This window comes from Microtus ochrogaster, chromosome 7 (genome assembly GCF_000317375.1).
Source record: "Microtus ochrogaster isolate Prairie Vole_2 chromosome 7, MicOch1.0, whole genome shotgun sequence".
Classification (NCBI taxonomy): domain Eukaryota; kingdom Metazoa; phylum Chordata; class Mammalia; order Rodentia; family Cricetidae; genus Microtus; species Microtus ochrogaster.
In genome coordinates this window covers 11,513,869-11,531,931 of record NC_022014.1, presented here as the reverse complement: position 1 = coordinate 11,531,931, position 18,063 = coordinate 11,513,869, and the positions used below count along the sequence as shown (strand labels likewise).

The 18,063-nt window shown below is 50.0% G+C and overlaps 2 protein-coding genes across 6 annotated transcripts in view; one reads left to right on the top strand and one right to left on the bottom strand.

Moving 5' to 3' along the window:
• Tvp23a (trans-golgi network vesicle protein 23 homolog A) overlaps positions 1–5,780 on the top strand; it is a 34,585-nt gene extending 28,805 nt beyond the window's left edge. The window contains exons 5-9 of one of the 5 annotated variants that reach the window (XR_003377145.1): positions 144–272; positions 1,386–1,514; positions 2,902–2,961; positions 4,135–4,981; positions 5,705–5,778. Coding sequence is in view for 3 of the 5 variants with exons in the window: in XM_013347265.2 (XP_013202719.1) it covers positions 144–272; positions 1,386–1,514; positions 2,902–2,961 (318 nt within the window). In the remaining 2 variants the exon portion in view is untranslated. The other 4 variants (XR_003377144.1, XM_013347265.2, XM_013347267.2 and 1 more) reach the window with 4 other exon arrangements.
• Nubp1 (nucleotide binding protein 1) lies at positions 3,627–15,198 on the bottom strand. The gene is made up of 11 exons (XM_005349300.3): positions 15,108–15,198; positions 14,927–15,031; positions 12,772–12,905; positions 9,297–9,365; positions 7,371–7,403; positions 6,739–6,829; positions 5,992–6,146; positions 5,743–5,853; positions 5,408–5,510; positions 4,115–4,198; positions 3,627–3,866 (listed from the first exon to the last, which is right to left on the bottom strand). Exons 1-11 carry the CDS (start codon positions 15,124–15,126, stop codon positions 3,808–3,810), a joined length of 963 nt encoding a protein of 320 aa, XP_005349357.1. The 5' UTR covers positions 15,127–15,198; the 3' UTR covers positions 3,627–3,807.
• Positions 15,199–18,063: the final 2,865 nt, after the last annotated feature.

The following is an 18,063-nucleotide window of genomic DNA, read 5'->3' as shown; positions in this document are numbered from 1 at the left end:
AACAAGGCAGCAGTATGCAGTAAACAAGGCAGCAGTATGCAGTAAACAAGGCAGCAGTATGCAGTAAAACAAGGCAGCAGTATGCAGTAAACAAGCAGAAACAAGTTGTTGCTTGAGAAAGCACAGCGGCTGTCCCCCAACAGGCCTCTCCAAACCACATGGCGGCCACTGAAGCAGAGGCACGCATCTTCTGGCTTGGCCTCATCATCTGCCCCGTGGTCTGGACCGTGTTCTTCTTCAGCACCTTGTTCTCCTTGAAGCTCAAGTGGCTGGTAAGATGCACCTTGACCCCCTGCTGCTGTGACAAACCAGGGGCTTGAAGGATCTGACTCAGCGGTCACTCTAACAGCTAGCTGGAGGGGACCACGCAATGGACACGGTCACCATTCCAAGGGTATATTCTGGCTGCTGTCATTTTTGCATTAATATAAGCATCATGACCAATCATAGGATTTTTAGAAGAGATTTTATGACTGTGTGTGTATGTGACTGCATGAGGTATGTGCAGCAAATGCACAAGTCCTTGGAGGCCCGAAGAGGGCCTGGGTTCCCCGGAGCTACAGCTACAAATTGTTGTAAGCTGCAGGCTGGAGTGCTGGGCACCAAACCCAGGTCCTCTGTGAGAACAGTAAGTTCTCTGAGTCAATGAGCCAGCTCTCCAGCCCATTTTAGAATGTTCATCACCCCCACTCAAAGGATATCTACACTTGGCAGATACTGTCCTCTGTGCCGTTTCCCACCCCTGGCACCCACCTTCCTAGGTAGACTTGCCTGTGAGATCACACAATATTTGTTCTTTTCCAAAGTGGCGTCTTTGACTTAGCACACGTTCAGGTCCAACCATACTCTAGTGTTTATCAGTACACCGTTTCTTTGCATGGTTAAATACTATTCATGGTATGACGATCCCACATTCAGTTTCATTCATTAGCAGATAACGAATGATGCTGATATGAAATTATTTGTTTCTAAGGTACTGGGGAGGGAACCCGGGGCTGTGTACATGCTAGGCAAGCGCTCCATTGAGTTACATCCTCAGCCCCCAGGAAGGAGATTCATTAAAAAGTATGGTATCCGTTAACAGACCATCTTTCTTGGGTGGGAAGGCTGACAGTACTCAGGTTTTATTTGGGAGGGCTGTCCATTCAACAGGGACACAGGACACAGTAGAGCAAGTGATGTGGGCTTCACAGTTTGGCTTCTGCCTCCACCTCAGCAGCTCAATGGCTTTGGGCAGCTTCTGCCTCAGCTTGTCTCCTCTGTGTGAACCAGAGGTTCCAGCCTCTGGGTTGCTTAGGTGTCCATGAGTGTTTGCTTGGGGCAGTCCACAAAGTCCCACTCAGTCTGCACCCTCAGAAGGCTTCCCTTTCCTTTGCCCAATGCAGGCTCTCGTGATCGCTGGGATTTCCCTCCAAGGTGCCAACCTCTACGGCTACATCCTTTGTAAGATGGGGGGCGAGGGTGACATCAGCACAGTTGCAGCCAGCTTTCTGTCTCAGACAGTGTTCCAGATGGTGAGTGGCCAAGTTCCTCCCTGGATCCTTCCCCCCAGGTGCTCAGAGTAAAGGGCACTTGTTGACAACTTCAGTTCCTAACAGTCTTCCTACCAGCAGGCTAACCATTATTTTCTATCGTGTATATCTGAAATCTACCATGTTGGCTATTTCCAGTATAGTTATAACTGGGCATGATGGGGCACACCTTTAATCACAGCACTCTGGAAGCAGAGGAAGGTGAATCTCTGAGTTTGAGGCCAGCCTAGTCTACATGAGTTCCAGCACTCAGGGCTGTGAGATCATAGTGAGATCCTGTCTCAATAGGTAAATAAAGAAATAAAAAGCACATTGGGTTAATTAGTTCTAGGGACAGCACTGTGCGGATGCCACAGTCTAGCTCCGGACTCTTCTCACCTCCAACAGTAGCCCTGTCCTTTAGACACCAGCTCCCCATCATCCCCAGCTGCTGGCACCCACCATCCTGTCTGTAAGGGACTGACAGCTTCTATCAGCAGAGTCAGGGTTTGACACTGTGTGACTACTGTGTAGTTTTAAGTGATATTTAAAACTTCGGAAATTGGGGGCTAGAGAGATGGCTCAGTTCCAAGCATAGTTTCTGCAGAGGACCCAGACTGGGTTCCCAGCACACACATTAACAATATGCATACATACATTAAGAAAAAACACACCCATACCCATAAAATTAAATAAAACTAAACCTACAGAATTGGCCAGGGAGATGGCTCAGTGGATGTAAGAACTGAATGTGTAGACCTGACTACCTAAATTCAATCCCAAGAATCCACATAAGCCAGGTGTGGTCGTGTGCATTTATTACCACGGAGTCAGATGAAAAGGAGATACAGAAGGTCATGGGCAACTAGCCTGGAGTACATACTGCAGACAGGTGAAAGATCCTGTCTCAAAAACAAGGTGGACAGAGAAAACTAACTCCACAGGTGTATCATGGAATGTGCATGCCTGCACATAACTACGTAACAGACGCACATACCAAAACAAGACAAAAACCACACAGAATTAAGAATGACGAAGTCTTCTGTTTTATTTTGAAGCCAGGAAACATTTCCTTTTTAAAAAATAAATTATTTTTATTTTATGTCCATTGGTGTTTCACCTGGATGTATGTCTGTGTGAGGGTGTCAGACAGTTGTGAGCTGCCATGTGGGACCTGGGAATTGAACCCAGGTTACCAGGAAGAGCAGTTAGTGCTCCTAACTGCTGAGCCATCTCTCTAGCCATGGAAATATTTCTTGAAGCGAAGGATGAAGGAGTTTTTGGTCTGACAGGTTCATTGTGCATGGGTCAAATGCTGCTGCTGGGGCACTGGGTCTCTGGCAGTGCGCTGCTCTTTGCTGGGATAATCATGGTTCTTCTTGCCTTGCAGGCTTCCCCAGGTGACTTTGAGCAGCCCAGGCTTGAAGGACTGGACATCCACCAGCGTTAGGTGAGGCATGCAGCTCCTGAGCAGCTGTGCCTGAGGTCTTGGCAGACTCTCCCAGGTCCTCCAAGCTGACCTGAGCAGGTCCAAGATGGAGTGCCCAAGTTTAGGGCCTGCCCAGAACCATCGACCTTCAGAAAGGTCACATCTTCCCCACAGGGACCCCAGCACATTCCGAGAACGTGTGTAAAGGGGAAGGAGAGGACAGGAAGGACAGGGGAGGGGGCTGCCACCTTCCACTGCCACAGCACAATGGTGTAGAAATTGGAATAACTTCCCTCAGCAGCTCTCCGTTCCTATGTCTTAGTCTCAGGTCACGAGGACAGTCACCTCAGTCTCTCAAAAGCACAGGAAACAGTTTTCCTGGGACCCTGAAGATTACTGATGTCCTGAGGGTACCTATTACCCTATGGATGACTTATGGCCTTTTCTGGGGGATGTTGATAGCCCCTAGCCAAAGCATGATCCCAGGCTGGAGACTCCAGTGTGGGCTGAGGCTGCTGTCACTTCCATCCACCTGAGGGAGACACAGGTCTGCCACGAAGCCACAATCCTCCCTCTGTCCCTCCCTAGGCTTATATTCTGAGTCAAAAGCAGCTCCTGGGAGTCCTGTGACCCAGAAGACTGCCAGTCCGGTGGACTCCAGAGAGCAGGCCCTAGGGACGGGTTCAGGGAGAGTTTTATTTTTGCAGAGCACCTGTACCTCTGACCTGGAGGAAACAGGCAGACAGGTGATCAAAGGGTCCTATGGATGTGACTTCAAATCCTGTCTGTCCCCCGCTGACCAGATGTGGCTGGACCTGTGCCTGCAGGTTCTGTGGCTAGGAGCAGGTGGCATTGGCTCTGTCCCCTTCAGGAACTGATGAGGTTCTCATTATGTGACTGACGAGAACTACAAAACTCTTGGATCCCTAGAAAACAAGTGAGTAGTGAGCCTGTTACCTCTGCAGGACCCAGGATTTCAATCCGTTTTACTGGCCTTTATGGCTTGTATTTCCCATGCTATGAACTTCACCCTCCCTGTTTCTCAAACTAAGCATTAGCTCACAACATGGACACACGGGAGGAGTCTCAGCAATGTGCTGACATTGCTGGTGCCAGTAACCTGCCCACTTCTCCTCTAGGTGACTTCCTGTCAGCAGATGTCCCAAACACTTACTTTGAATTATACTTTTGTAGGCTGCTGTGGCTGGTGAATCTGGGGCTTCAATGAAAAAAGACTGGCCTTTGTCACAGCTCTTACCTTAAAGAGACAGAGAAAAGGAGACCCTTGTGAAAGCCTCACTCTTTATGCTGGCTGTGGCATGGCTGCCTGGGGAACACAACAGAGGCCTCAGCTTGTCCCCACCCCCAGAAACCCTGCTTCTCTTTGTTGCTGCATGTGGCAAAGGCAGATTCCAGGCCTGAAGAACTGTCTCTGCTGCTCTGGGTGGGCCATCGTCTGCATTGGAGATCCACTAACTAGCAGTCCAGGAAAATGAGAATACAGGGAAGGGAATGAGGGCTTTCAATAGAGACAGCGAGTGTGTAGGAAATGCTGGCAGTGTGGATAGAGTATCTCTCTAGAAACATGTTACCTCAAGGACTAAGAAGGAAATGCTGGCAGTGTGGACAGAGTATCCCTCCAGAGACACACATTACCGGGACAGGCCCTGCAGTGCACACACCTGCCCTCTGCTCTCTCCCCATCTCATCTCATCTTTATGGTCAGCCACACTGGGGTGCATCAGTCGGCTGGTCCTTCCCATGTATATGCAGGCAGGCATGTGCGCATGCACACACACACCATCCCAGGACCATATGTAACCCAAGGGAGACACGGCTCTCTGGCTGTGAACCTCCCTTGTGCCCAGGTTCCCATGTTGCTACCTGGCATACACCAGGCCCTGCTCAAACATCCCAGTCCCATCTTCCCTGACAGGAAAGACAGCTCCCAAACTTGGGTGCACAGCCACCTGCAGCTGAGCCCAATATGGTCCGGCTCCTTCCTCTCAGACTCAGGCACCCCGCACTGCTCCACTGACAGGTGAGTCTTTTTATAGGCACACACCACTCAGACAAGCTCAACTCTGACCTTGGGGAAGCTGAGCCCCTGCCTGTCTCCTCTTGCCCACACAAGCTGATATCCTGGGTGAGCCTGGGATGGAGACAGGTGTACACCTCTTCCTCAGTTCTCAGACTGCAAATATCAGGATCCAAAATGCTCAGCATGGTCCCCAATAGCATGTCAGTGCCCACTGAAGTGGCGCAGAGAGGGCTGTCTCGGTGCGCTTGCACCCTGCAGTCCTAGGGGCATGTGGCTGGGATTTCATGGAGGTGGATCTGAGGAACCTGCCCCAGGCCTCACTGCTTCTCTTCTGCGGGTCCCGCTCTGATCCACCACTCCTGCTCCTGCAAACCACACTTCAAGCTGCTAAGATGGCTGCACAAGCAGCATAGGCCCCAGACTCACCTATGAGTGGATCCAGCGGCACTTTGCCCAGGAGAGGGATCTTCAGATCCTGGCACATGGCCTCTGCACCCCCGGTTGTGGGAGGGAAGATCTGAGACTCCTTCTGTGAGGCAGAAAGGGGACGCAGTGTTATTCTGCTTCTGTTTCCTAGGACACTCTAGTTTCCAGATGTTGCAAAACAGTGGTTTATTTTGGATGTGAAACTCAGGCAGACGAGGGCTTGATGGAGACCCCTCCCTTCCTGACACAGCAGAGAAAGCAGAAACCTAGAGACCACCTCTGCTGTTTTCCTACTAGGTCAAGGGTATGCGCGGGCCTGCCTCTGGGACCCTCACCTTGCATTTGGGGCAGATGAAGCCACTCATGTTCTCCACCACACCAATGATGGGCAGCTTCACCTTGTGGCAGAAGCTGATCTCTTTCCGGACATCCTGGAGGGCCACCTCCTGACAAAGTTCACAGAGAAGTTATCCCATGGCCTCAGGGCACTGAAAGACACGTGTGTGGTCCAGGGGATGGCCGTGATACTGTAGGTACACCACCAGAGTGCTGGGGAGCATGACCATGGTTTGGTGCTCACTCACCTGAGGGGTGGTGAGGATCACGGCCCCATCAATGTGTGCCGCAGCCAGATACTGGACGACAGAGAGGTGTTCATCGGATGTGCCGGGTGGAGTGTCTACGATGAGGTAGTCAACATCTCCCCAGTCTACATCTCGGAGGAACTGCTTGATCATGCCTGGAAGGGAGCAGGGCTGAGTGTGTGCACACATCTCCAGAAGTATCTACCAGTCTGCATGAGCGTTCCTACATGCAATAGCAGGGGCCCCCAACAGGCAGGAGGTGAGCTCTGAGAACATGTTGGATGGCCATGATGAAGTCAGGGGTGCTACTATCATTATGCATGGCACAGATACGCTGCCGCAACAGACTCATGTGACTGATGTGTCAATAGTGAGAGAAGGTGCTTGCCCCCAGCCATGCTTTCTGCATGACCTTGTTTCCCCCACATTGATCCACCAAGGGTTTTCTTCACATTTCCCTCCTTGACACAAAGCAGCCACGTGATACCACACTACAAATAACTTCAGGGTCCTGCAAATCTCAAGAGCAGAAAAACTCGTAGTAGGTACTACAGTGTCTACACTAAAAACTGGTATTTCTCATACCAGATCAGAGCACTCATAAGTAGGATGTCCTGAGTTCCATCCCCACTATCAAAGTAATAGCATCAAACACCAAAAAGCCCATGCATCAGGTGCTGCAGTCTCCCTGATAGTCTGGCTATAGACAGAACCAAGAATTTGAGCCACAAGAGCAGAGTGACAAACCATTTTTTTTTGGTCCCCTCCAGATGACAGCATCATCAGGGCTGCTGAGCAGGAAACCCACAGACATCACCCCCAGGTTGTCCTCCATGTACTGCAGAGGAATGGGGATAATGGGAAGAAACATTTGTATGTGGGGAACAAGAGCACAACATATCTACATAAACCATATGTCGGTACTTCCCAGGGAATCTGATTGAAAAAAACAAAGAATAAAGGTGTCATGTGTCTCACACCTACACTTGCTCTTTGCAGCCTAGGGAGCCATGGTGAGATCCACAGGGGCCATGTATGGCCTGTGCCTCAACGAAAGGCCAATGAAGCCAAAACAAACACCCTCTCCTCAGGTGTCTAACTGAATGAGTTGAGACCTCACAATCTGGTCTTGGAGGTGAGGTTTGACTGGGACACACTATCATTCAGTGCACAATACCACTTCAGAGCCATGGAACCAGAGGCACCGGTCCATCGGGCCCATTATAGACAGAGTCCACCAGTCCTTGATCTTACCTGCATGCTTGGAAAACAGCCTCAGTAAACATGCAAGTTGAGCAATATTTTACCAGCCCCATCTCCATCAGCCCATCAGATATACCTCATTCACACAACCCGCCTCCCCAGGAAGGCTAACTCACCACTGGAGACCAGCCGGAGCCACTCTGGTGAACCTGTGGGAACATGGCAGTCATTCTTACCACTACACTCTGGTCCAAAGAGGATGGTTTCACACAGTGAGTCACCACCTTGTACTCCACCACTCAATAAAAAAAGGTTTTGTTTATTTAGTGTGTGTGTGTGTGCCTGTGTTTCATGACTGCACATGCAGAGGTCAAAGGACATCCTTCAGGAATCTCCTTCCAGTATGTGGATCCCAGGAATAGAATTCAGTCATCAGGTTTGGCAATAAGCACTTTTACTTGCTGGCTGCTCGGTTAGCTCTTAGTGGAGAGTTGAGAGATGAAGACCTTATTTGTTACAAACTCTCCCTGTCCCTGTCAAGGAACCAAAACTATCCAAGTTTAGGCACAATTCTGAGGTATTAGAAAGAACGAGAGAAGCTGGCCAGCTGCTGCTTCTGCAGGCACATGTAAGGCAGCCAGGTCACTATGTACAGAAGAGTGACCTTTAATGACACAGCTGATTCAAGGCTACCCTAAGGGGGCTGCAGTGATGGCTCAGCGGTTAAAAGCACTGGCTAGGATTCCAAAGGACCTGGGTTCAATTCCCAGTACCCAAATGTTGGTGGCTCACATCTGTCTATAAGTCCAGTTCCTGGCAATCTGACAGCCTCTTCTGGACTCTTTGGACAATGTGATCATGTGATGTACATGCAGGCAAAACACCCACACACATAAAATGAAATACAATTTTTAAAGCTGCCTATAGGGCAGGCACAGTGGTGCAGACCTTTAATCCTAGGACTTAGGAGGTAGTGACAAGTGGATCTTTGTGAGTTCCAGGTCAGCCAGGGCTACGCAGTGAGTTTGTTTAAAAGAAAACCAAATAAACAAACGAACAGAAAACCTGGCCCAGTCAGTGGCCCGAGCCCTGACTCCAGAATGCTATCCGCAAAGGGCAAGGGTCCAGAGTCCCCAGGAAGTCCCATGGGGCTACTTCTAGGCCTGGACCCCCAGGGCTGTACTCTGCCCTATTTATTATGAAACTGGAACATAAGCAACTTCCACCTCCACATCAGACTGTGCTTCTCCTCTTCCCGTTTTCCAGACAGGGTCTCGCCACACCCCTGGCTCTGGCTCACCCTCCCAAGTAACTGGACTACATGTGTAGCACCATGCCTGGCTGGATCTCTACTTCCTAAGTCATGCTTGCACTCTAAGTAGCCCAGGTCAGACCCAGGTTGGGATGTGTACCGTGCAAGGGCTCACTGACTAGGGAAGAATCCTGCTTTTACTTCAGCATGGCTGACACTGCACATACGCAGTCTTCAGATGCACAGCCAAGGCCTTGGCAGCGTGACCAAGCCTAGTCCGGGTAAGCTTCCTATTTACTGAGGCTCAAGGCTCCTGTTCTTGCCCCTCTAGCTCTCCACACTGGGAAGCCCTCCACTCTCTGCTTTAGCCTCCTGTCCTCTGCCCTCCCCTGTGCATGTTTTTGCCTTGCTTGACACTGTATGTCTAGAATAGAGAACCTGTAGTCAAGGAAACAGCATTGCAGCCTGAGCCCTGGCCTGGCTTCTGCACACCACCAGGGGTCCTTCCTGAACGAGGGCAATAACAGACATCCCTACTGGCATGTTTCTCACCAATCGTGCAATCAGGGTCTGAGCTTCCAAGAGGAGACCATGGCTTCCAGAGTGGACCCAAGCAAACACTAGCCCCTAGTTCCTGCTCAGAGCTGAATTTCCACCTCTCACTTCTGCCTCCTGCTTGCTGCTTCCCTCCCACATCATGAAAGGCTCAAAAACCAAGGCTTCTCATATATGTGGATGTACTTTGTATGTAATCCAAAACCCCCGAATTCACAGCTACTGAGGAAGAACAGAGGGGTTACTGCACATGCTCGCCCAAAGAGAACCAGTCTGGTTCTCTGACAGCCATCACCTGCTCTCCTTCTAAGCCCATGATCTTGGGAATCGATGGCCCACAGATATCGATGTCCAGAAGGGCGACCTGGGAATGAGAAGAGACAGCATCACTGACTGCTTAGACCCTGGAGATATGTATACCAAGACAGGACACAGACAGGGGCGACACACCAAAACAGACGGCCAAGTGCCCATTCTCTCATGGGAAAGGTATAACGTGGACTTCCAGGCCACTGATGCAGTATAACTCCTAGGGTACGGCATCTATGCGGCCCCCAGTGTGGAACAGGGTGATCTCACAGCAGGTCATTAAGCCACTCAGGTGACGCTGAGATTCAGAGAGGTCTGGGGACTTGTTCAATGAGTAAGGAACAGAGACTGTACAGAATCAAAGTTTCCGATGCCAGTGCTCTTCCCGTGACATTCTCAGGCCTACAGAGGACGAGAGGAAGACAGTGGATTCTGGCTGATCTCTAGGCAAGCCCTGTTTTCCTGGGACCAAGCAGAAAACAAACTTTCCAAAGAGCTTTAAAATGAGAAGAGAGATCCTGGAGAGATAGCTCGGACACTGAGAGACCAGCTGGTCTTCAACAGAGCATCCATGCCGAGTGGCTCAAGATCTCCAACTCCAGTTTCAGGGAGATCTGGAGTCCCCTTCTGGCCTTCACAGGTACTGCACTCATGTACACAACTCTAAACACATCCTTTTATTTTGTGTGGGTATCTTGCCTTTGTGTATGTCTGTGCACTACATGCATGCCTGGTCCATGCAGACCAAAGAGGGCATCAGATCCCCTGGGGCTGGAGTTATAGATGGTTGTGAGTTGCCATATGGGAGATGAGAATTGAACTCACACTGGGCAGCCTGTCACTCCAGTTCCAAGGCTATCCAACACCTTTTCCTGGCCTCTCTAGGCACATGCACACACAGCAATGACACAGATACACATACACACAAGAATAATCTTTAAAAACTATGAAAGGAATCTGGGAAGTTCTTGATGGGGACTTAGGGAATCTCAGAAGAGACTGTCCCTAAGTCTGACAACTGGCCTGTGGCATCACTCGCTGACCCTGTGAAGGGCAGCCGTTCATCTTGAGCACTGGTGGTCTGGGAACTTTGGAACTTGCCCCGTGCTCGCTTCTTTCTTCCACCTCCAGTCCCACTTCCTCTACAGCCGGCTAACTGTGGTGCTGGTGATGAAGAGGAGGAAGAGAACCTCACCCACTAAGATCCCTGCCCAAAAGTGCAGCAGAGGGACATCTGCCACCGAGGATGGGACCTGAGTGTGTGACATGAGAAGACATGGAAAGCAGAGAACCTCCGCTGCCCTAGCAGGCCTCCAGCTACCTGTCTCACCTGCTCCTTCTGAGGAAAGAATTGCCCCACAAGTCAAGAGAAGGAACTCAGCCAAGTGACACCAGGATGCAATTCCCAGACTGACAGTCACCCCATTGTCCAGGAAGGCTGTGACAAGGTCTGTGTCCAGGTCTCCCTAGGGTGCTCCTTATGGTAGATGGTATCTGAGTCACCATCCCTCTCCTGCCTAGGACAGGCTAGTGAGTGCCTGCTGAAAACCAGGGCTCTCTCCCCACTCAGGACCTCCCAGGAGTCCCTCCCACGGTAAGTGCGGAGTGGAGGTGCTGTGCACCCCTTAAAATGTCAACTTTCATCCCTCACAGGGTCCCGGCTCACTTCACAAGAAGGCTTTCCCACAGTCTTGCCCACCAGAGCTTCTGGCCTGGGAAATGAAGAGTTTGAGAGTCTAGGCACCTCTGGCAGGGGAGCTATAACCTCAAAAGGAGGGGTCTCAGGTGCTTCCTCGACACACTCCGAGCTGACAGCACCGATGCTGCTCACCTTTGTCCATGGTGCTCATGTTCATCTGTGGGACTTTATAGGAGTTGAGCACACACAAAGGCAGGTAGCGTGTGATCCTGGAGGCCCCTGGCCTGGCTAATAAAGGCCCCTCCCTAATTTACATACACCTTCCTTCCTCTGCCTGGGGGCAGTGTGCGCATTCTGCACAGAAGCACTCATACACGTCAGGGCTCAACTCCACTTCTGTTGTCTTTACCCTGGGTCTTTTCCAAACAAGATGGCGAACAGCAGCTTGGAGCAGACTGGGCCACAGAGGCAACCTGACAGCTGGAGAAACTGCACTGCTGATGCTCCCAAGCAGCTCCATCCAGTGCTGACCACATCTACACATGCACGGAGGACGGCCCTGCGGTCACTGCCATGACGCTGCCCAGAGAATGCAGGCTTTCCCACTTTGTAGCACAGGCTGGCCTGGAACTCTTGACAATCCTCTCAAGTGCCAAGACTACTGGTGTGAGCCAACGTGCCCAGATCACCATCTTTTTTTAAGAACTATAACAGCATAAAGAAATCCAGCTTGCCAGTCCTGTCTCCACACTGGGCCGCAGACTGAAGTCTTGACCAGAATGTAGTGAGAACACATAGTGGCCTGAGAACATTTCAACAGCTCAAGAGCCGAAGCCTATCCGGGAAATACACCTCAATTCCTGTGGTCGTTAGAACCCTTTCTGCCTCTCAGACAAACACTCCACCACTGTGCTCCAGCCCCAGCCCCTTGTGGAAAACACCGACAATGGGATCGAAAGATTGCCCTGTACAGGTCAAGAAAATCTGACCCTTTGGTGGCAAGAGATTAATTATCCCCTAACAGAACATTCAACCTGCCCTGGATGGCAGCCACGTGTGCGATGATGAGGATGCTGTGGGACATTTCCAGGACACTGACTCTGTGGGCAGACTGGTGCAACCTCTCACCCAGGCCTCTGTGCCCTTCTCACAGAAGGGAAAATGGAGGCAGAGTGAGCACCATTTATTAAAGCCAGCATCCAGCAAGGTACTGGGGATTTGAGTTAGTTGTCTGTTTTGAGACAGGGTCTTACTCTGTAACCATGGCTAGCCTTGAATTCAAAATTCTCCTGCTCCAGGCTCCAAACTGGTGGGACTTACAAGCGTGTGTCACATGGGTGGTGAGGTGACTCCAATTCCATGCCTGTCTGCACACTTGAGATGAGGGACCGAGCACAAGGGTCATTTTTACAAGAAGCAAACAAAAAATGTTTTCTGCTTTATGGACAAAAACAAGAGTAATATTTTGGTGCTTACATGACTTGAAGAAGTACCCATCTAAATATGTAAATATCACTCTTAGCTCACAGGGGATGGACCAAACTACAGCTCAGCATCTGGACTTGAAGGGCACAGAAGGAGCTTCAGAGGGGCAGGTGTACAAGGGCCCAGTGTGACATGACCGGAATGTGAGGAGCCATGCTGCCAGTTGCCTCTGGGTTAGAGGACCCAATCAAACACCTGCTGTGGTCAGGCAGGTCCTCATTCTCTCGGCTGGGTCAAGACAGTCAGAGAGGTTGGCTCCCTGGAGACTGAGAATCACCTCCTAAAGCCATCAGGACCTCTGACACAAGCACACTCCCAGCACAGCCCAGGATCCCACCTGTGTGTCTCCATCCTCTGCCAGGCCGTAGGCGAGGTGGGCGCTGAACGTGCTTTTCCCAACACCACCTTTCCCAGACAGCACCAAGATTCTGTGTTTCACTGTCTTCATTTTCTCTTTGATCTCCTCCACGGCTGCAAAGAAGCAGATGAGGTAATGCCATCCCTGCCTTGGTTCTGAGTGTCCTTCTTCCAAAGGCTGGAAGAATCACACTCTTTAAGCCGTTTCTAAGGCTCCTTGTGAGGTATCACTTCAGCAAAATACTAATAAATGTTGGGAAGAAAATATGGCCACTACCACACCTGAAATGGTCTTGTTTCATTTATGCATTGCCTCACTACTAGAACATGGGCTCCCAGGAGGGTACGGCGTCCAAACTCCCAGCTCCTGAGCACAACCTCGCAGAGAGTAAAGCCTAACCTAGGAGATGTTGGGGAATATTATTTTAAGGTGTGTTACTTTTGTTTATGTTGTATTTCTTTAACTCTGTGAAGCTGTGATTCTTTGCCTGTCTAAAACACCTGATGGTCTAATATAGAGATGAACGGCCAATAGCGAGGCCGGAGAGAGAAATGGGTGGGGCTGGCAGGCAGAAAGGATAAATATGAGGAGAAATCTGGGAGAAAAAGAGTCTGGAAATGAAAGAGGAAGGAAGAGAATTTCTTCAGGGGCCAGTCACCCAGCCACACAGCCAGAAATGGAGTAAGAAGGAAAGAAAAGGTATACAACAATAAAGATGAAAGCCTTGAGGCCAAAGATAGATGGGATAATTTAGTTTAAGAAAATCTGGCAAGAATCAAGCCAAGCTAAGGTCAGACATTCATATCTAAGAATAAGCCTCCGTATGTGATTCATTTGGGAGCTGGGTGGCGAACCCCCAGAGTCTAAGGAGCTAACAAGCAAAAACAACCATCAAGGGAACATCTGTCACCATCTGCAGAAATTCTCTGGATGTCACAAGGAGGGACTACTGTAAGTGGCATGTAGGATGATGCTGGGTGTCTGAAGCACAGGACAGCCCAAATGTCACCAGTGCTAAGGACGAAAAATCCTGACAGACAGGCTCACAGTTGGAGCCATCCCAACAACTCACTGTGCTTCCAGCACCTCATCTTTTCCAAACCCTTAAAAACTATAGGTGGGATACCTACTCTTCACGATAAGGCAATCAGAAATCTTGCTTGAGGTCAGTTTGCCTTCTCCCAGCTTCCTGTTTTCCGGGTCCCTTCTAGGCAGGACCTCAGTCCTCCTCGGCCTGGAGCTGGTCCTGCCGGGCACTTATCCCTGAAGGCTTTAATCTGTTTGCTCCCGCTTCTCTCCCCGTCTGTGGTCTCATTCCCACAGCTGCCCCTCCACTCAGACACTGCTGAGGGGTGGACTCATCTTCTCCATACAGAGATTTGTGACAGACACATGCCAGGACGTAGCCTCGAAAGACTCCAACATTTATCCACTCTCCCTCTGTGCCTGGCCTTGTGTACACTGAGGTCAGTGGCTGTCACTCAAACCCTTGCCCTGTCCTATGTCACTTTTCTCTAGTCTGTCCTTCTTTAAGTCCTATTTAGTTACTGGTTTTGTTTTTCTGAGATAGGGTCTCATCTAAGCACAGGCTAGCCTCTAACTCGCCAGATAATCGAGGATGGCTTTGTTTTTCGTATACACTGTGCCGAAATAAACTGTATCTTTTTGTTTGCTTTTATTGAGCCATATATTTTTCTCCACGCCCCTCATCAAGAGTGATCTTGAACTCCTGATCCTCTTCTAATAGAGAAAACATGTTAAGTGGTGGCATTAACAAGCATGTGTCAACACCCTCGGCCTAATGTTCACTCAGGGTCTTACTGTGTAGCCCAGGCTTGCTTCTTTCTAACTTGTGGCCATTCTGCTTCTTCCCCCAGGGTACTGGGGGAAAAGCCGGAGGAACCAAGCTGACTTGAAGGCCCCGTTTGGTCCACTGACTATCACAGATCAGACTCAGCCTCCACTTCCACCACTTTCCTCCGCTATTTGACCGTTAAAGCCGCCCCCACGCTCCTCAAGCTCCGCCTACCACGCCAAGCCCCCCCCCCAACCACAGACAATTCGGTCTACTAGTCGCTGTCATTTATCCTTCAAGTCCCGCCCCTTCCACTTCCTGCTCCGTCGGCCTCCTCACCCGGGTCCGGAGCGGCGCCGGCGCCCGACGCACACAGCCTTTGGTTGGGGCATCCCTGGCACGAGGCTCCTCGGCCCGCCTGGGCGCTGTCGGCTCCGGGGCAGCCTGCGTGGGGACAAGGGAACAGTCAGAGCGGCTCGGTCCCAGCGGCCCGCCACCCACGCGTACCGCGCCAACTCACCGTGGGGCGCCTCCTCCATGCTGCCACTCTTGCCGGGGCTGCGCTCGCCGGAAGTCCAGGAACGTGCTTCCGCCTCGCGGGTCCAATCTGACCCTTCGGCCGCGTGAACTGTCTCGCCAGGCTGGGACTGCGCACGCGCAAACCCCTCTGCGCAGTGGGTGGGGCTCCGATTTCGGTTTCCTCTTAAACTGAGCTGAGATGGTTGTACGAATTGTACGGGGTCTGAGCAGGTGAGGTGGCTCTACGAACGCAGACGCTTGTGGAGCAAGTCTGACGGCCTGCGTTCGATTCCCAGAACTCACGTGATGGAAAGGGAATGGGCTCTTGAAAGCGGTCCTCTGACAAATGCACAAAAATAAGGTTTTTTTTTAGTTTTTTTTTTTTAAATATGACTTCTGTCAAAGAATCTTATGCTCCATGACCTCAGTGTTGAGGCTAGTAAAAGTACAATCTGTAAATCGTAAAAAAAAAAAAAAAAGGCTGGATCGATGGCTCAGAGGTTAACACTGGTTGCTCTTCCAGAGGTCCAAAGTACGGTGGCTCGCAGCCATCTATAATGAGATCTGGTGCCCTCTTCTGGCGTACAGGTAGAATACTGTATACATAATAAATCTTTAAAACAAACAAACAAAAACCACTACAATTACGTCTCGATATTTATTTTCAAATAATCTGCCCTTCTTAGATTCCCTTGCAGGCAGGCTGGGACCGTGGCTCAATCGGCAGAGTGCTTAATCTATCATACTTGAGAGCCTTTATTCCATCTCCAGCACTATAAAAACAAAACACTTCCTCCTTCTCCTCCCTCTCTTTCTCTCCTTTATAGCCCAGGCTGACTTTGAGTTAAAGATTTTCTTGCCACTCTTGGTCAAGAGGCGAGACTTTATTTACAAAGCAGTGGTAGAGAACCTGTCTAGCAAGTGAGAAGCCATAAATTCAATCCTCAGCAGGGCAAGGTCTCATCGATCCTCCAGCCTCTACTAGCTGATGGGGTTACAGATGTGCACCACTGTAGAACTTTTTTTTTGTTTTTGTTTTTTTGTTTTGTTTTGTTTTTCGAGTCAGGGTTTCTCTGTGGTTTTGGAGCCTGTCCTGGAACTAGCTCTTGTAGACCAGGCTGGTCTCGAACTCACAGAGATCCGCCTGCCTCTGCCTCCCGAGTGCTGGGATTAAAGGCGTGCGCCACCACCGTCCAGCACTGTAGAACTTGAAGACAATTCTGAAGCCATTTCTGACAACTCTCAGTACTTCCCCACCTCCCCTGGGAACCAAGGACCTAACAGCTATGCATGCACATACTGAGATGTTGGGAACTTTCCATCTCCCTGAATAGGGGCATGATAACCCTTAGGTGTTGACTCAGTGACTGATGTTTTGACTTAGTCCCTGGGAAGGAGCAAAGTGACCCTCAGAAGTTTCCCCTTACCTCATCTGATCTGCCAACCACTCTCCAGCCAATTATTGGTAATAGCCTTTTTGAATAAGCCAATCATAATAGTTAAAGAACAACCCCCAGACACCCCTTCCTTCTGCAGTTTTTCCCTTTAAAAATAGCCTGTATCAGACATTCAGGGTCTTCTAGCCTTCCGACTGCTGGAAGACCCTGTCATGACAGAATTAATAAAATCCTCATGCTTTTACATCAGCTGTGATATGAGAGATGGTCTCTTGGGGCAACTCCTTCTCCTGGGTGATTAGACACTAGGGTCCAACACCACCACTCCTGGCTCCTAGGCTAAAAAAATAAAAAGACACTCTTAAAATCTCTATGCTGTTAATAATAATTTGTTCAGTGTTTTGTTACTTTCCCTTCAAATTTGTTCAGTGGAACCTCTTCAGACCCACTCCTGTGTCCTTTGGTTGCTAACCTCAGTTTCTGGGAGCTTTTCCTAGCTTTCTCATGCCCATGCTCCCACTGCTGTTGCTGCAGCCCTCTCTCTGGGAGCCTGGCTGCTTCGCAGGCATGGGTGCCCATGGGGGCACTACTATATGCAGTTTGGGCACAAGGTGGTAGTTGTTGTTTTAGTTGAGGAATTATAAACTCTCGTTTATTTTTGAAGTTATAATTGTTATCATTTTGCTGACACCACCCCCTTCCCACCAAGACAAGCTGATCTCGGGCTTTCCCTCCTCCAAACTCTCTCTTTGCTCATCCCTCTTCTGAAGAGATAGCCACTGCCTCTCTCCCTTCTGCCCTTCCCCCTTCTTTTTTCTCTCTTCCCTCTCTCCCCTCTCTCTGTTCCTCCTTCTTCCCTCTCCTCCATAACCCCTTACTCTTATGCCATTCCCAGTACCCCCTAAATAAACACTTTACTCAAGCTCTCTCCATAGGGTGTATCTGTCTGTCTCCCACCTGCCAGGGGACCCACCAAGGTTGTGCCACTGAATATCTTTCAATAATTACATCATTTCTCCCTTCCCTTTCCTTCCTCCAAATCTTCCCATTTATCTCTCCTTGCTGTCTATCAAAGTTAGGACATCTTTTTTCATCATTATTACATATATATATGTTATCCACACTCACAACCTGTTCCATCTGTGTGGTAGTTTGAAAGAAAATGGCCCCCAAAGGGGAGTGGCACTATCAGAAGGTGTGGCCTTGTTGGAGTATGTCACTGTGGGGCTGATGGCAGGCACCTTAATCCCAGCACTCAGGAGGCAGAGGCAGGCGGATCTCTGTGAGTTTAAGGCCAGCATGATCTACAGAGCGAGTTCCAGGACAGCCAGAACTACACAGAGAAACACTGTCTCGAAAAACAAAACAAAAAATAGAGTAAAAACACAGCAAATCATTCCCAGTGCCTTCTTGACTCAGCTATATGACATTAAAAAAATGTCTGAGGGGTATAGGGTAAAAGGGACAACTGGAACAGGAAACCAACCAATCACTGAGCACCCTGACTCTGAACCCAGAGCCAGTGAAAGAAACACATCCTGGATCTAAGACCTGACCCAG

Bases quoted from the DNA above. Each gene is read 5' to 3' on its own strand.
- Nubp1 (XM_005349300.3), bottom strand. The intron at 12,906-14,926 runs GTGAGGAGGCCG...GCTTCTTTGCAG, and splicing joins CGGCGCCGCTCCGGACCCGG to CCGTGGAGGAGATCAAAGAG. The intron at 5,511-5,742 runs GTGAGGGTCCCA...TCTGCCTCACAG, and splicing joins TCATCTGCCCCAAATGCAAG to AAGGAGTCTCAGATCTTCCC.